The sequence below is a fragment of the Coregonus clupeaformis genome, chromosome 7, assembly GCF_020615455.1.
Source record: "Coregonus clupeaformis isolate EN_2021a chromosome 7, ASM2061545v1, whole genome shotgun sequence".
NCBI lineage: Eukaryota > Metazoa > Chordata > Actinopteri > Salmoniformes > Salmonidae > Coregonus > Coregonus clupeaformis.
In genome coordinates, this window is record NC_059198.1 from 62937414 (window position 1) to 62952956 (window position 15543).

Sequence of the window (15543 nt, forward strand, 5' to 3'; positions counted from 1 at the left end):
TCCAGGGCCAGGGCCTTTGGGTTGCTTTTCATGGCCAATGACTGGGGTAACTAACCGTGTTCACTGCTCACATATTATAAAGTTATTTTAGGAGTGCAGGTCGAGAAAAATGACCCCTACCTTCTAGAGGCCCCTCAGTCATCAAGAACATAAAGTAAAGCAGAAATGTTAGGCCATTGATTTTCTCCACCGTAATGACCTTTAGTCTGTTCTGTTGAAGGCCAGGTAAGGTCTGTGGAGATGTTTACTGTAGTCTGTTCTGTTGAAGGCCAGGTGAGGTCTGTGGAGATGTTTACTGTAGTCTGTTCTGTTGAAGGCCAGGTGAGGTCTGTGGAGATGTTTACTGTAGTCTGTTCTGTTGAAGGCCAGGTGAGGTCTGTGGAGATGTTTACTGTAGTCTGTTCTGTTGAAGGCCAGGTGAGGTCTGTGGAGATGTTTACTGTAGTCAGTTCTGTTGAAGCCAAGGTGAGGTCTGTGGAGATGTTTACTGTAGTCTGTTCTTTTGAAGGATAAGAGGAGGTCTGTGGAGATATTTACATACACAAAAATGTATGCACGCATGACTGTAAGTCGCTTTGGATAAAAGCGTCTGCTAAATGGCATATTATTATTTATTTACTGTAGTCTGTTCTGTTGAAGGGCAGGTGAGGTATGTGGAGATGTTTACTGTAGTTTGTTCTGTTGAAGGCCAGGTAAGGTCTGTGGAGATGTTTACTGTATTCTGTTATGTTTAAGGCCAGGTGGGGTCTGCGGAGATGTTTACTGTAGTCTGTTATGTTGAAGGCCAGGTGAGGTCTGTGGAGATGTTTACTGTAGTCTGTTCTGTTGAAGGCCAGGTGAGGTCTGTGGAGATGTTTACTGTAGTCTGTTATGTTGAAGGCCAGGTGAGGTCTGTGGAGATGTTTACTGTAGTCTGTTCTGTTGAAGGCCAGGTGAGGTCTGTGGAGATGTTTACTGTAGTCTGTTCTGTTGAAGGCCAGGTGAGGTCTGCGGAGATGTTTACTGTAGTCTGTTCTGTTGAAGGCCAGGTGGGGTCTGCGGAGATGTTTACTGTAGTTTGTTCTGTTGAAGGCCAGGTGGGGTCTGCGGAGATGTTTACTGTATTCTGTTATGTTGAAGGCCAGGTGGGGTCTGCGGAGATGTTTACTGTAGTCTGTTATGTTGAAGGCCAGGTGAGGTCTGTGATGTTTACTGTAGGGCCTGTATCTCTGAAGGTCTAGACCATGCTCCCTCCCTCTCTATCTTTCTTTATCTATCTCTTTCTTTCTCTCTCTCCCTTTCTCTTTCCGTCTCTCTCGCTCCCTCGCATCAGTAGTTTACATCCGTGGGCTTAATGTCGGAGACATGCTACAACAGCTCAAAGAAAAGAGGTTTGTGAGGTTAATCTGTACAAAATACCAATTAAGTACAGAAACCATTCATTGTCTTTATATGAGATTAGAATCATTAGAATATGGTGTATAAAGGTGACAAAGAGGTGAGCCTGACACGGTTTGTACCGCAGAGCCATTATAACCACATTAAGCTGATGACAGCATACGTCAGGACTACCGGGCATGCTGACACCTTGCTGTCCCCAGTCCGCCTGGCCTTGCTGCTATTCCAGTTTCAACTGTTCTGCCTGCGGTTACGAAACCCCTACCTGTCCCAGACCTGCTGTTTTCAACTCTTAATGATCGGCTATGAAAAGCCAACTGAGAGACCTGAGCCCTAGGACCATACGTCGGGACTACCGGCCGTGGTGACTCCTTGCTGTCCCCAGTCCGCCTGGCCTTGCTGCTATTCCAGTTTCAACTGTTCTGCCTGCGGTTATGGAACCCCTACCTGTCCCAGACCTGCTGTTTTCAACTCTTAATGATCGGCTATGAAAAGCCAACTGAGATTTATTCCTGATTATTATTTGACCATGCTTGTCACTTATGAACATTTTTGAACATCTTGGCATGGTTCTGTTATAATCTCCACCCGGCACAGCCAGAAGAGGACTGGCCACCCCTCATAGCCTGGTTCCTCTCTAGGTTTCTTCCTAGGTTTTGGCCTTTCTAGGGAGTTTTTCCTAGCCACCGTGCTTCTACACCTGCATTACTAGCTGTTTGGGGTTTTAGGCTGGGTTTCTGTACAGCACTTCGAGATATTAGCTGATGTAAGAAGGGCTATATAAAATAAAATTGATTGAAAATTGATTGATAGCCATCTTTCACTTACCAGGTTACAAGGGGACCTTTACATAGGCCACATGAAATGGCTAAATCATTGAGATTGGCTAAGGCGTTTGGAAGACACTACATAACAGTGTAGTCTATGAAAGGGTTAAGGCAACAAAAGGATTTGGGCTAATGAGGAGGACATGAGGAGCAGGGAAGTTGTGATGAAGTAGCTACTTAAAATTCAGAGGAGGCGATAGGAGAGAGAGAGAGTTTAAATAATTGATCAGTACTGCCGACCCGTTTCCTCAAGCCTCCCCTACCTCCTCCTTACTTCTACTCCTCTCTCCCTCTCCTCTACCTCCTTCCTTCCATCCCTCACTCCCACCCACCCATCCTCCACCCTCACCCAACCCTCTCCCTCTCTGGGCAGCAGGTCGTTAGCGGAGCTGCACCCGACTGGAGCTCTTCAAAGAGAAGGGAGGCAGGATGCAGCACTGGTTACTTTGATCCCCACCCCAGGCTTCCTCAGTCAGGGAGAGACCAGCCCCCCCCCCCACCTCCATCCATCTAACACATTCCTCCATAATGGGTGCACTGCAGAACCACCCTGTTTGCATCCCAAATGGCACCCTATTCCCTATATAGTGCACTACTTTTGACCAGGGCCAATAGGGAATAGGGTGCCATTTGAGACAGCCTCTCTCTGGTTTCCCCTGCCCTGGAGGATGCAGACTCTGAACCTAACACTATATCCTAATATCTCAACCACCATGAGGCCAGTTAGCCTAGCGCCCCAACACATGACCAACTGTACCACAGGTCGTTCACCCCAGCTCTGATAGGCCCAGTAGAACCATACCACAGGTTGTTTACCCCAGTTCTGATAGGCCCAGTAGAACCATACCACAGGTTGTTTACCCCAGTTCTGATAGGCCCAGTAGAACCATACCACAGGTTGTTTACCCCAGCACTGATAGGCCCAGTAGAACCATACCACATGTTGTTTACCCCAGTTCTGATAGGCCCAGTAGAACCATACCACAGGTTGTTTACCCCAGCTCTGATAGGCCCATTAGAACAATACCACAGGTCGTTCACCCCAGCTCTGATAGGCCCATTAGAACAATACCACAGGTCGTTCACCCCAGCTCTGATAGGCCCATTAGAACAATGCCACAGGTCATTTACCCCAGCTCTGATAGGCCCATTAGAACAATACCACAGGTCGTTTACCCAAGCTCTGATAGGCCCATTAGAACAATACCACAGGTCGTTTACCCCAGCTCTGATAGGCCCATTAGAACAATACCACAGGTTGTTTACCCCAGCTCGGATAGGCCCATTAGAACCATACCACAGGTTGTTCACCCCAGCTCTGATAGGCCCAGTAAAACTACACTATTTGTGTTTCATAAACAAACGTCACAGAAATGTTGCTCTGGTCTGCTCTGCTATCAAAGTCCTAATGTAGTGTCTGTCTGGAGGACAGTGTTCAGTGTTCTCACACTATAACTAAGTATGCGTACAGTGATGTACACTACTGGTCAAAAGTTTTAGAACACCTACTCATTCAAGGGTTTTTCTTTATTTTTACTATTTTCAACATTGTAGAATAATAATGAAGACATCAGAGCAATGAAATAACACATATGGAATCATGTAGTAACCAAAAAAGTGTTAAACAAATAAAAATATATTTTATATTTGAGATTTTTCAAATAGCCACCCTTTGCCTTGATGACAGCTTTGCACACTCTTGGCATTCTCTCAACCAGCTTCACCTGGAATGCTTTTCTAACAGTCTTGAAGGAGTTCCCACATATGCTGAGCACTTGTTGGCTGCTTTTCCTTCACTCTGCGGTCCGACTCATCCCAAACCATCTCAATTGGGTTGAGGTCGGGGGATTGTGGAGGCCAGGTCATCTGATGCAGTACTCCATCACTCTCCTTCTTGGTAAAATAGCCCTTACACAGCCTGGAGGTGTGTTGTGTCATTGTCATGTTGAAAAACAAATGATAGTCCCACTAAGCCCAAACCAGATGGGATGGCGTATCGCTGCAGAATGCTGTGGTAGCCATGTTGGTTAAGTGTGCCTTGAATTCTAAACAAATCACAGACAGTGTCACCAGAAAAGCACCCCCACACCATAACACCTCCTCCTCCATGCTTTACGGTGGGAAATACACATGCGGAGATCATCCGTTCACCCACACCGCGTCTCACAAAGACACGGCGGTTGGAACCCAAAATCTCAAATTTGGACTCCAGACCAAAGGACTAATTTCCACCGGACTAATGTCTATTGCTAGTGTTTCTTGGCCCAAGCAAGTCTCTTCTTCTTATTGGTGTCCTTTAGTAGTGGTTTCTTTGCAGCAATTCGACGATGAAGGCCTGATTTACACAGTCTCCTCTGAACAGTTGATGTTGAGATGTGTCTGTTACTTGAACTCTGTGAAGCATTTATTTGGGCTGCAATTTCTGAGGCAGGTAACTCTAATGAACTTATCCTCTGCAGCAGAGGTAACTCTGGATCTTCCATTCCTGTGGCGGTCCTCATGAGAGCCAGTTTCATCATAGCGCTTGATGGTTTTTGCCACTGCACTTTCAAAGTTCTTGAAATGTTCCGTATTGACTGACCTTCATGTCTTAAAGTAATGATGGACTGTAGTTTCTCTTTGCTTATTTGAGCTGTTCTTGCCATAATATGGACTTGGTCTTTCACCAAATAGGGCTATCTTCTGTATAACCCCCCTACCTTGTCACAACACAACTGATTGGCTCAAACGCATTAAAAAGGAAAGAAATTCCACAAATTAACTTTTAAGAAGGCACACCTATTAATTGAAATGCATTCCAGGTGACTACCTCATGAAGCTGGTTGAGAGAATGCCAAGAGTGTGCAAAGCTGTCATCAAGGCAAAGGTTGGCTATTTGAAGAATCTCAAAGATAAGATATATTTTGATTTGTTTAACACTTTTTTGGTTACTACATGATTCCATATGTGTTATTTCATAATTTTGATGTCTTCACTATTATTCTACAATGTTAAAAATAGTAAAAATAAATAAAGAAAAACCCTTGAATGAATAGGTGTGTCCCAAATGGCACCCTTTTCCCTATATAGTGCACTACTTTTGACCAGAGACCTATGGGCCCCATGGGCTCTGGTTAAAAGTAGTGCACTATATAGGGAATAGGGTGCCGTTTACACTAAGAACTCTCACAGAGCTGCTCCATGTGTCTCAGAGGAGTTCTGTGCCAAGGGGGCCAGAGGATGGTCTGTCCTGACCAATAATAACTGGCCTTTGTCTGACGCCGTGACAAACACACAAAGAACACAAGCAGAAGGAAGCCTGTTGAATGCTAAGGCAGCTGCATTGTGTTGGCCTCTTATATAAAGTGTAACTTGACATGCAACAGAACACCAGCAGAAGGAAGCCTGTTGAATGCTAAGGCAGCTGCAATGTGTTGGCCTCTTATATACAGTGGCATGCGAAAGTATTCACCCCCCTTGGCATTTTTCCTATTTTGTTGCCTTACAACCTGGAATTAAAATTGATTTTTGGGGGGTTTGTATCATTTGATTTACACAACATGCCTACCACTTTGAAGATGCAACATCTTTTTTTATTGTGAAACAAACAGAGTGTGCATAACTATTCACCCCCCCAGCAATTACAGCTGCAAGTCTCTTGGGGTATGTCTCTATAAACTTGGCACATCTAGCCACTGGGATTTTTGCCCATTCTTCAAGGCAAAACTGCTCCAGCTCCTTCAAGTTGGATGGGTTCCGCTGCTGTAAAGCAATCTTTAAGTCATACCACATATTCTCAATTGGATTGAGGTCTGGGCTTTGACTAGGCCATTCCAAGACATTTAAATGTTTCCCCTTAAACCACTCGAGTGTTGCTTTAGCAGTATGCTTAGGGTCATTGTCCTGCTGGAAGGTGAACCTCCGTCCCAGTCTCAAATCTCTGGAAGACTGAAACTGGTTTCCCTCAAGAATTTCCCTGTATTTAGTGCCATCCATCATTCCTTCAATTCTGACCAGTTTCCCAGTCCCTGCCGATGAAAAACATCCCCACAGCATGATGCTGCCACCACCATGCTTCACTGTGGGGATGGTGTTCTCGGGGTGATGAGAGGTGTTGGGTTTTCCTTGATGGCCAGAAAGCTCAATTTAATTCTCATCTGACCAGAGTACCTTCTTCCATATGTTTGGGGAGTCTCCCACATGCCTTTTAGCGAACACCAAACGTGTTTGCTTATTTTTTTCTTTAAGCAATGGCTTTTTTCTGGCCACTCTTCCGTAAAGTCCAGCTCTGTGGAGTTTACGGCTTAAAGTGGTCCTATGGACAGATACTCCAATCTCCGCTGTGGAGCTTTGCAGCTCCTTCAGGGTTATCTTTGGTCTCTTTGTTGCCTCTCTGATTAATGTCCTCCTTGCCTGGTCCGTGAGTTTTGGTGGGCGGCCCTCTCTTGGCAGGTTTGTTGTGGTGCCATATTCTTTCAATTTTTTAATAATGGATTTAATAGTGCTCCGTGGGATGTTCAAAGTTTCTGATTTTTTTTATAACCCAACCCTGATCTGTACTTCTCCACAACTTTGTCCCTGACCTGTTTGGAGAGCTCCTTGGTCTTCATGGTGCCGCTTGCTTGGTGGTGCCACTTGCTTAGTGGTGTTGCAGACTCTGGGGCCTTTCAGAACAGGTGTATATACTGAGATCATGTGACAGATCATGTGACAACTAGATTGCACACAGGTGGACTTTATGTAACTAATTATGTGACTTCTGAAAGTAATTGATTGCACCAGATCTTATTTAGGGGCTTCGTAGCAAAGGGGGTGAATACATATGCACGCACCACTTTTCCATGATTATATATACTTTTTTTGAAACAAGTTATTTTTTTTATGTCCAAATAAAAATCAATTTAAATTACAGGTTGTAATGCAACAAAATAGGAAAAACGCCATGGGGGATGAATACTTTTGCAAGGTACTGTAAAGTGTAACTTGACATGCATCAGAACACAAGCAGAAGGGAGCCTGTTGAATGCTAAGGCAGCTGCACTGTGTTGGCCTCTTATATAAAGTGTAACTTGACATGCAACAGAACACAAGCAGAAGGAAGCTTGTTGAATGCTAAGCAGCTGCATTGTGATGGCCTCTTATGTAAAGTGTAACTTGACATGCATCAGAACACAAGCAGAAGGAAGCCTGTTGAATGCTAAGGCAGCTGCACTGTGTTGGCCTCTTATATAAAATGTAACTTGACATGCACATAGAATGTCAATGAGGAACCGGATGGAGTTTGGTCTTGGCTGCTTGAGTTCCTACTACAGACTTTGTAGGCTGTCCTCAAGACTGACTGGCTTACTGACTGACAGAGAGACTGACTGACAGAGAGACTGACTGACAGAGAGACTGACTGACAGAGAGACTGACTGACAGAGAGACTACTGACTGACAGAGAGACTACTGACTGACAGAGAGAGACTGACTGACAGAGAGACAGACTGACTGACTGACAGAGAGACTGACTGACAGAGAGACAGACTGACTGACTGGCTGACAGACTGGCTGGCTGTCACACTAGCTGGCTGGCTGGCTGAGAGACTGCACTGAGGAAACAAACAACAATACATTATGGAAAACAGCCAATAGGCCGAGCCAATCAACTTAATGGAAAGGGGGAACTTGGAGTTCTATGAGCAGCAAGCTTGAATAGTGCATAAGACATTCTGTACTCTACATGACTGAGAATAGCTACTGAATGTTTTCTATTCAGGACACTAACAAAGTGACTTAAAGAACTGTCATGGTTGACAGTGACCCTCATGTTCAGTGGCCTATGCTGTCAACCTCACAAGCTGTGTTTGACTTTCCAACTGCTAGATAAGACTGTATCAGAGAAACAATACCATGTTGTCACACACTTAAACTGACCTTGAATTTCTCTTTCTCTGTATTTCTCTTTCTCTCTCTTTTTCCCTCTCCCCCTTTTTCTCGCTCTCCCCCCCTCCTTCCTCCCCCCTCCTCTCTCCAGGTCTCCCCCGAGGCCCAGTCCAGGCAGTCTCCACTACTCCGATGAAGATGTCAGTACCAAATACAACGATCTGATCCCTGCAGAGAACAGCAGCCTGACTGAGAAGCACTCTGAGATATCAGACTCACAGGTACAGTTACTGTAAATGACAGGTAGAGTTACTGCAGACAACAGGCACAGTTACTGTAGACGACAGGTACAGCTACTGCAGACGACAGGTACAGCTACTGTAGACGACAGGTACAGTTACTGCAGACGACAGGTACAGTTACTGTAGACGACAGGTACAGTTACTGTAGAATACAGGTACAGTTACTGTAGACAACAGGTACAGTTACTGTAGACGACAGGTACAGCTACTGTAGACGACAGGTACAGTTACTGTAGACGACAGGTACAGCTACCGTAGACGACAGGTACAGTTACTGTAGACGACAGGTACAGTTACTGTAGAATACAGGTACAGTTACTGTAGACAACAGGTACAGTTACTGTAGACGACAGGTACAGCTACTGTAGACGACAGGTACAGTTACTGTAGAATACAGGTACAGTTACTGTAGACTACAGGTACGTACATAAACCCATCATGAGCTGAATTATTTTTAGCGATGTCTTGTTCTATTCTCACCCTCCCTCCTCTCATGTAGAGTTGGTGAGAACAAATACATTGTCAGTACGAGGGGTCAGTTTCAAGTGCATCACCACCAACTAGAATGGCCTCTTATTGACATAAGATAGCTGACATGACTGACACTTCTCCCTCCCACTCTGAGTTTCTTATTTATCATTGTCTCTCTCTCTCTCTCTCTCTCTCTCTCGCTCTGTCTCTCTGTCTCTCTCTCTCTCTCTCTCTCTGTCTCTCTCTCTCTCTCTCTCTCTCTCTCTCTCTCTCTCTCTCTCTCTCTCTCTCTCTCTCTCTCTCTGGGTTTTGATATGAGTTACTATTTATCCCATGGGAAGGAAGGACTGGTCTGATTCTCATGTCTCAACCCCTCATGTCCTGTCATGGCTTCAGCACTAATTCATTGTCAGACTTAAACAGGAAATGTCCTGTTAATCTGGGGTTTGTACAGTTAGTGGGGATCTGGACATGTCAGTGTGTAGCAGACACACTGGGTTCAAATCATATTAGTTTTCTTTCAAATACTTTGAGTGTTTGATCCTGCATGCCTGGGGTTTGCACTTTTAGGACTATTCTGTTGGTTCCATCGCACCAGGCAAGCTCAATCATACACAGCTCAAATAACGGTAAGGAACAAAATACTATGTGAACCCAGGTGTAGCATGTAGAATAGTGAAACAGACTGGACAGGGACTTTGAGAAGGTTCAATAGTAACATGCTGTAAAGCAATACATCCTTCTAATTGGCTCCTTTGTGCACAGCAAACATGATGTCACATATGTAAGCACATCGTATGACCAGGTCAAACAAAAACATTTAAAGATAGAACAAATGTATCTTACCAAAGAACAACAAGTCTAAATGTGTGTGTGTGTGTGTGTGTCATCCTATCCCCTGTACATACAGCAGTATTAATGGTCTATTAGCTAGACAGACAGATGTTGTAGTTTCCAGCGAGAGAGAGACAGTTCATTTATTTATCTTAGTGTCAGGTAAACAGTGACTGCCATGCAGGGGAGTAGAATAACCGTAGTTTGTGGCTCCCGGGAGAGAGAGCAGTGTTTATTCAGAGTTGGGTTGAACGATGTTGTGACTGTGCTGTACAGGTACCTGCAAACACAGTCAGCCAGGGTGTTGGAAGACAGTTACCGTTGACAGAGTGGCAGGGGGTCCCATACCCTCCCCTCTCTCCCCCAACCTACCCAGCGTTCTCCCTCTCTTCCCAGCAGATGTAATAAAGTTCAGTGGAGGCTGCTGAGGGGAGGACAGTTCAGAATAATGTCTGGAACGGAGCGAATGAAATGGCATCAAACACATGGAAACCATTTCACTCATTCCGCCCCAGCCATTACCACGAGCCCGTCTTCCCCAATTAAGGTGCCACCAACCTCCTGTGATAAAGTTGTATTGTTCTCTGTCCATCTATAGGATCCTTTTGTTTACAGGTATCAGATCGGTGCTCCTCAGGGCTTTTGGTGAGGTCCTGCTGTCTGTCACCTGTGTGTTAGCTACTGGGAGAGAGCTCCTAGATAGTAGTAGCCTAATCCACAGTCTTGAGTTTTCTTAGTTAGATGAAGACCATTATTACTTGTTTGTAATCATGCCCTTTAGACCTGTAGAATAAAGCTGTTAGTAAATCAGGTTGACAATAAATCCTCATTCCCATAGGTTATTGTAGGAAGTCTTAATGTTCTAATTGTGTGTTTGCTTTGAGATACCTACACCCACCGACTAGAGTTCTCACTCCTTATCTGAAACTGTGTTTGATGTAGCTAGTATCTACACCCACTAAGTTCTCTTTCCTCAACTAAAACCACTATTATTTTCTGTCCGACCCCAGGGCAGCGACAGCGAGTACGAGGTGGATCAGAACCGGGGCGGGCAGCAGAAGACCCACTCCTTTGTCAACCACTACATCAGTGACCCCACCTACTATAACTCCTGGCGCCGCCAGCAGAAGGGCGTCTCCCGCCCCCCGGCCTACGGATACGCCCAGCCAGAGCTGCTGCACCCCCATCCCCTGGCCGAGCAGGACCCCATCCAGCCCACCACCACCCCGAGACACCCTCCACCCCTGCCCCCACTACCCCCCCTGCTGCCCCGGGACCTCTCCCCATCCCCCAAGTCCCAGGGGCTCCATAGCCAAGGGGGTGTCATCCAGGGTCTGCCACCCCAGGGTCAGGGCACACTATTCAGGCCGAAGGGCAGCCGGACTCCCACTCCCTCGCTGCTGTCCTGTTCTCTGTCTGAACCCCCCAGCCAGCACGGGACCATCCTGTACAGCAGTAGGCCTCCAACCAGCCTGGGCTGTTCCTCCACGCAGCAGCCTCCTACCGCGGGCTTCTCCTCTTTCGTTTGACCCACGTTTAACACACTGCTCCCAGTAGGAACAGATATTCCCAGAGGTCTCTTTTAGCCCTCATTCACACTATAGGGCTGACCCTGAGCCCTACTGGGCTGGCTAGACCTCATTCACACTATAGGGTCGACCCTGAGCCGTACTGGGCTGGCTTGGATAGTTTATTTTCACATGATCCTTTCCAGCATGGTTCCAGCTACTATAGTGGATGTGTAACCAGGCCAGCGCCGTACAGCTCGGTTTGGCTCATAGTGAAAAGGGGATTGTTTTGTTGTAGTTGGTTTTACTCTGCTTGTCTCTTAATGAAGACGATTCTTAAAGGTGTTCTCTCGAAATTATAGTAAACATTACAGGCATCTTGGATAGTATTTTCACTCTCCCGTGTGTGTGTGTGTGTGTGTGTGTGTGTGTGTGTGTGTGTGTGTGTGTGTGTGTGTGTGTGTGTGTGTGTGTGAGAGTTTAATTTCTTAAAATAAGACAATTGTTAAGAATGTTTATGTTGCTTGGCACATTAATAATATTATTTTACAACATGACAGTCACGACACCCAAACAAGGAGATTACTATTTAAAGTGCAGCCTATATGAACAAGAGAACAGTACTGCATCACAAAGGATCAATCATTGGACTATGGACTATGGCTTACAGAGAATGACAGAAAATACCATTAAAGGGAAAAAGACTCAATGTGGGCTAGAAATATGAACCAAGGATGAACGTAAGAGACAACTGTGACATGAGGAATGACATTTGGTAGCACAACTCTCAATCAGCTACAACGGCTTCAACACCTTTGATGTTCTTCTCACTTAAACCCAAAACATTGTTGCTATTACATATGTATGTATGTGATATGTATATGTCTTCATTTTGTTGAACAGATATGTATTTCTTAATGGTATCTATCAATCAGCTAAAATGCATAACATTTTCAGACCACCACCACCACTGTCATGGTAATGTTATCAATCACATTAAAAAGCATTGTGTAATGTTATCAATCACATTAAAAAGCATTGTGGCACCTTTATATCATTGTGATGGATGTATTGATCACTTTACTCTGCAGTCTGAGTGCTTCAGACTATACGGTCTACTTAAAACAAATGGTAGCCGACCGAGAGAGACGTTTCCATGCATAGTGTTTCAGTACTAAATCAGAACTGCTCTGTTTCAGTGATGAAATCACTACTCATTATATTCCCCATAGCTTACTGTTTCAGTACTGTTTCATTACTCGGGACACCAGGCTTTTTTGCTAGCATTCCACTTCTTGGCAGTCATGTCATTTGCCTAAGACAAGGAATGGAATGTAATATCTGAACAGAGACGGCAACCAGGCTACTGAATCATTACTGTGTTTCTTTATTTTGTTAGTTTTTAAACTTGTCATTTATAGGTAACCAATCAGACCGCTTGGTCACTATGACATCATGTCGCTTGAAACCAATGGCAGCCCAGAGAAAGCTTTTTCCGTGCATAGTGTTCCAGTACTTGAAACATGCAATTCAAAGGTTGCATACTATAGGTCCTCCAAGACGTATGATAAGTTACGTCATCCAATTCCGATGCCATTGTATGCCCGCTATTCCATTCATAATGTAACCTAACGTAACGTAACGTAGCATACTAAATGGATTGTCACAGATTTACATACAGAATAATACGAATTGCCCTGAGACCACGTTGAATCATCACTCTGTTTCAGTTATGAAATCTCTACTCTGTTTCAGTTCATTATCATACATAGCGTACTATTTCAGTACTGAATCACTAGTCTGTTTCGTCACGCTGTTAACCATCAGCCCTGTTGGTACCTATGGCATCCTGTTGCTTGCAGTTACACCAGTCACTGTACGGTACATGATCAACAAACGTAGGCCTAGTCATCTAATGTAGTTAGTACAACTCTATTCGGAGGACATCATGCTAACAAATGTCTCAAGTCTACTAGCTGTTTCAGAATGAGCTGAGTGGTTGTTTGGAAGCCAGAGCGTTATACACATGCCTCAGCTACAGTCGGTTAAGCTACAGCCTACTTATCAATGACCTTCTACAGTAAACCCCTGAGTCCCTCTCTACCAGTCATACCATGTGAATCTCCCCCCTTCCCTTGCAGGTGGTGCGTTAGGAAAACACATGACATATGACCTGTCTATGTGTCAGGCAGAAGGATTTTCTTCTGTGAGTTGACATACAGCGGATGTTTCCAGAGATCTATCAATACAATACAGAGTACCACTTGGTGGACATTTCTTATTTTTATTAGTGACTGCTTCATTCGTGTTCATAGAATAGGTACAATGTGCCACCAAGGGTTGCTGAATATCTTCTCATCATTACCATGGTTACACACAGAGCAACAGTGTTGCATGGTTTAGCAGTAGATAACACCTGTTGATTTATATATGCCTATATTACTAAGGATCCTTATGAGAGGTTATGTGTTGCATATGTCACTAAGGATCCTTATGAGAGGTTATGTGTTGCATATGTCACTAAGGATCCTTATGAGAGGTTATGTGTTGAATATGTCACTAAGGATCCTTATGAGAGGTTGTGTGTTGCATATGTCACTAAGGATCCTTATGAGAGGTTATGTGTTGCATATGTCACTAAGGATCCTTATGAGAGGTTATGTGTTGCATATGTCACTAAGGATCCTTATGAGAGGTTGTGTGTTGCATATGTCACTAAGGTTGTGTCATAAGTAACTTTCCTATCCATTTAGCCTATAATGAAGGACTCCAAGGTGACTGTCATTTGGAGATTCAATATGTCTGATATGACTGCTTATAGCTACAGTACATTCCTCTGCAACTGCATAATGTTGAATGTGGGTTTTTTAACACTTTACAATATGATTTAGGCTTAATTTCATGTATACATGCAGATAAATACCCACATTTGTTGCATTATAATTTTCATTTGACCAAAGTATTATGGGACATTTCTAACTGGATGGAAACCATTGGAAGAAGGCACCAGATCACATTCAAGGTCCATAAGGACACTAATATCACCTGTGTTGTTGTGTGGTGAAACTCACTGTACACATCATAACCACATGATCATGGTACTATTGCAACAATAAATTATTTTATTTTCTAAAAATGTTTTCTTGAATGCCTCAAATTATAAACCATGAAAGTGAAATAGATACCTACACCCTGTTTAATGCTCCTGCAGTTTATTACGTTTCTACCTGAAGCCTCAGGCTCATAGGTCTGTAGCAAATATCAAAGCACTCACTAAAGTTAAATAATCAATAATATGTTGAAGTCTGAATAACATGAACTTCTCAATTTTTATGTACTGTAGGTAGGCAACGCTACTGAAAGAAACACATCCTCTTTCACATAGAACACAACTCTGTCAGAGCCAGAGCCATAAGGATGACTGACACTAGATCCTAATAGGCAGATAGCTGACATGATTCTTCCTAGCCACAATAGAGAAAGCAGAGACAGAACAGAGACAGAGACAGAACAGAGACAGAACAGAACAGAACAGAGACAGAACTGAGACAGAACAGAACAGAGACAGAACAGATATAGAACAGAGACAGAACTGAGACAGAACAGAACAGAAACAGAACAGAACAGAGATAGAGACAGAACAGAGACAGGACAGAGACAGAACTGAGATAGAACCGAACAGAGACAGAACAGAACAGAACAGAGACAGAACTGAGACAGAACAGAACAGAACAGAACAGAGACAGAACAGAACAGAGACAGAACTGAGACAGAACAGAACCGAACAGAGACAGAACTGAGACAGAACAGAACAGAGACAGAACAGAACAGAACTGAGATAGAACAGAACCGAACAGAGACAGAACAGAACAGAACAGAGACAGAACTGAGACAGAACAGAACAGAACAGAACAGAGACAGAACAGAACAGAGACAGAACTGAGACAGAACAGAACCGAACAGAGACAGAACTGAGACAGAACAGAACAGAGACAGAACAGAACAGAACAGAGACAGAACTGAGACAGAACTGAGACAGAACAGAACAGAACAGAGACAGAACTGAGATAGAACAGAACCGAACAGAGACAGAACAGAGACAGAACATAGACAGTACTGGGGTGTATGGGGATGGGAAGTATGGCTAGAAGTCATCCTCATCCAGACCAAGTACGCTCAGAAACACAGTGGGAAGACAACAGGGGAGAAGGGGGGTGACAGGGGAGAAGTTTGTTTTCATGCACATTTTTTCATTGAGAAATACTGCACCAAACATCTTAGTTAGATGTCAAATTGCGCGACTAAGATCGTCAAAATGAATGACATATTTCTTGAGTTATCTTCGATTAATTCTTACTATTTTGAGGAAGTAACTGGCTA

General features: G+C 44.2%; 1 protein-coding gene across 1 annotated transcript in view; it reads left to right on the forward strand.

Moving 5' to 3' along the window:
* The window catches only part of LOC121555373 (protein sidekick-2-like), a 327039-nt gene extending 312770 nt beyond the window's left edge, over positions 1-14269 (forward strand). The window contains exons 44-45 of the mRNA XM_041869204.2: positions 8200-8329; positions 10666-14269. Coding sequence (XP_041725138.2) covers positions 8200-8329; positions 10666-11184 — 649 coding nt within the window. The 3' untranslated portion in view covers positions 11185-14269. The remainder of the gene's footprint in view (positions 1-8199; positions 8330-10665) is intronic.
* Positions 14270-15543: the final 1274 nt, after the last annotated feature.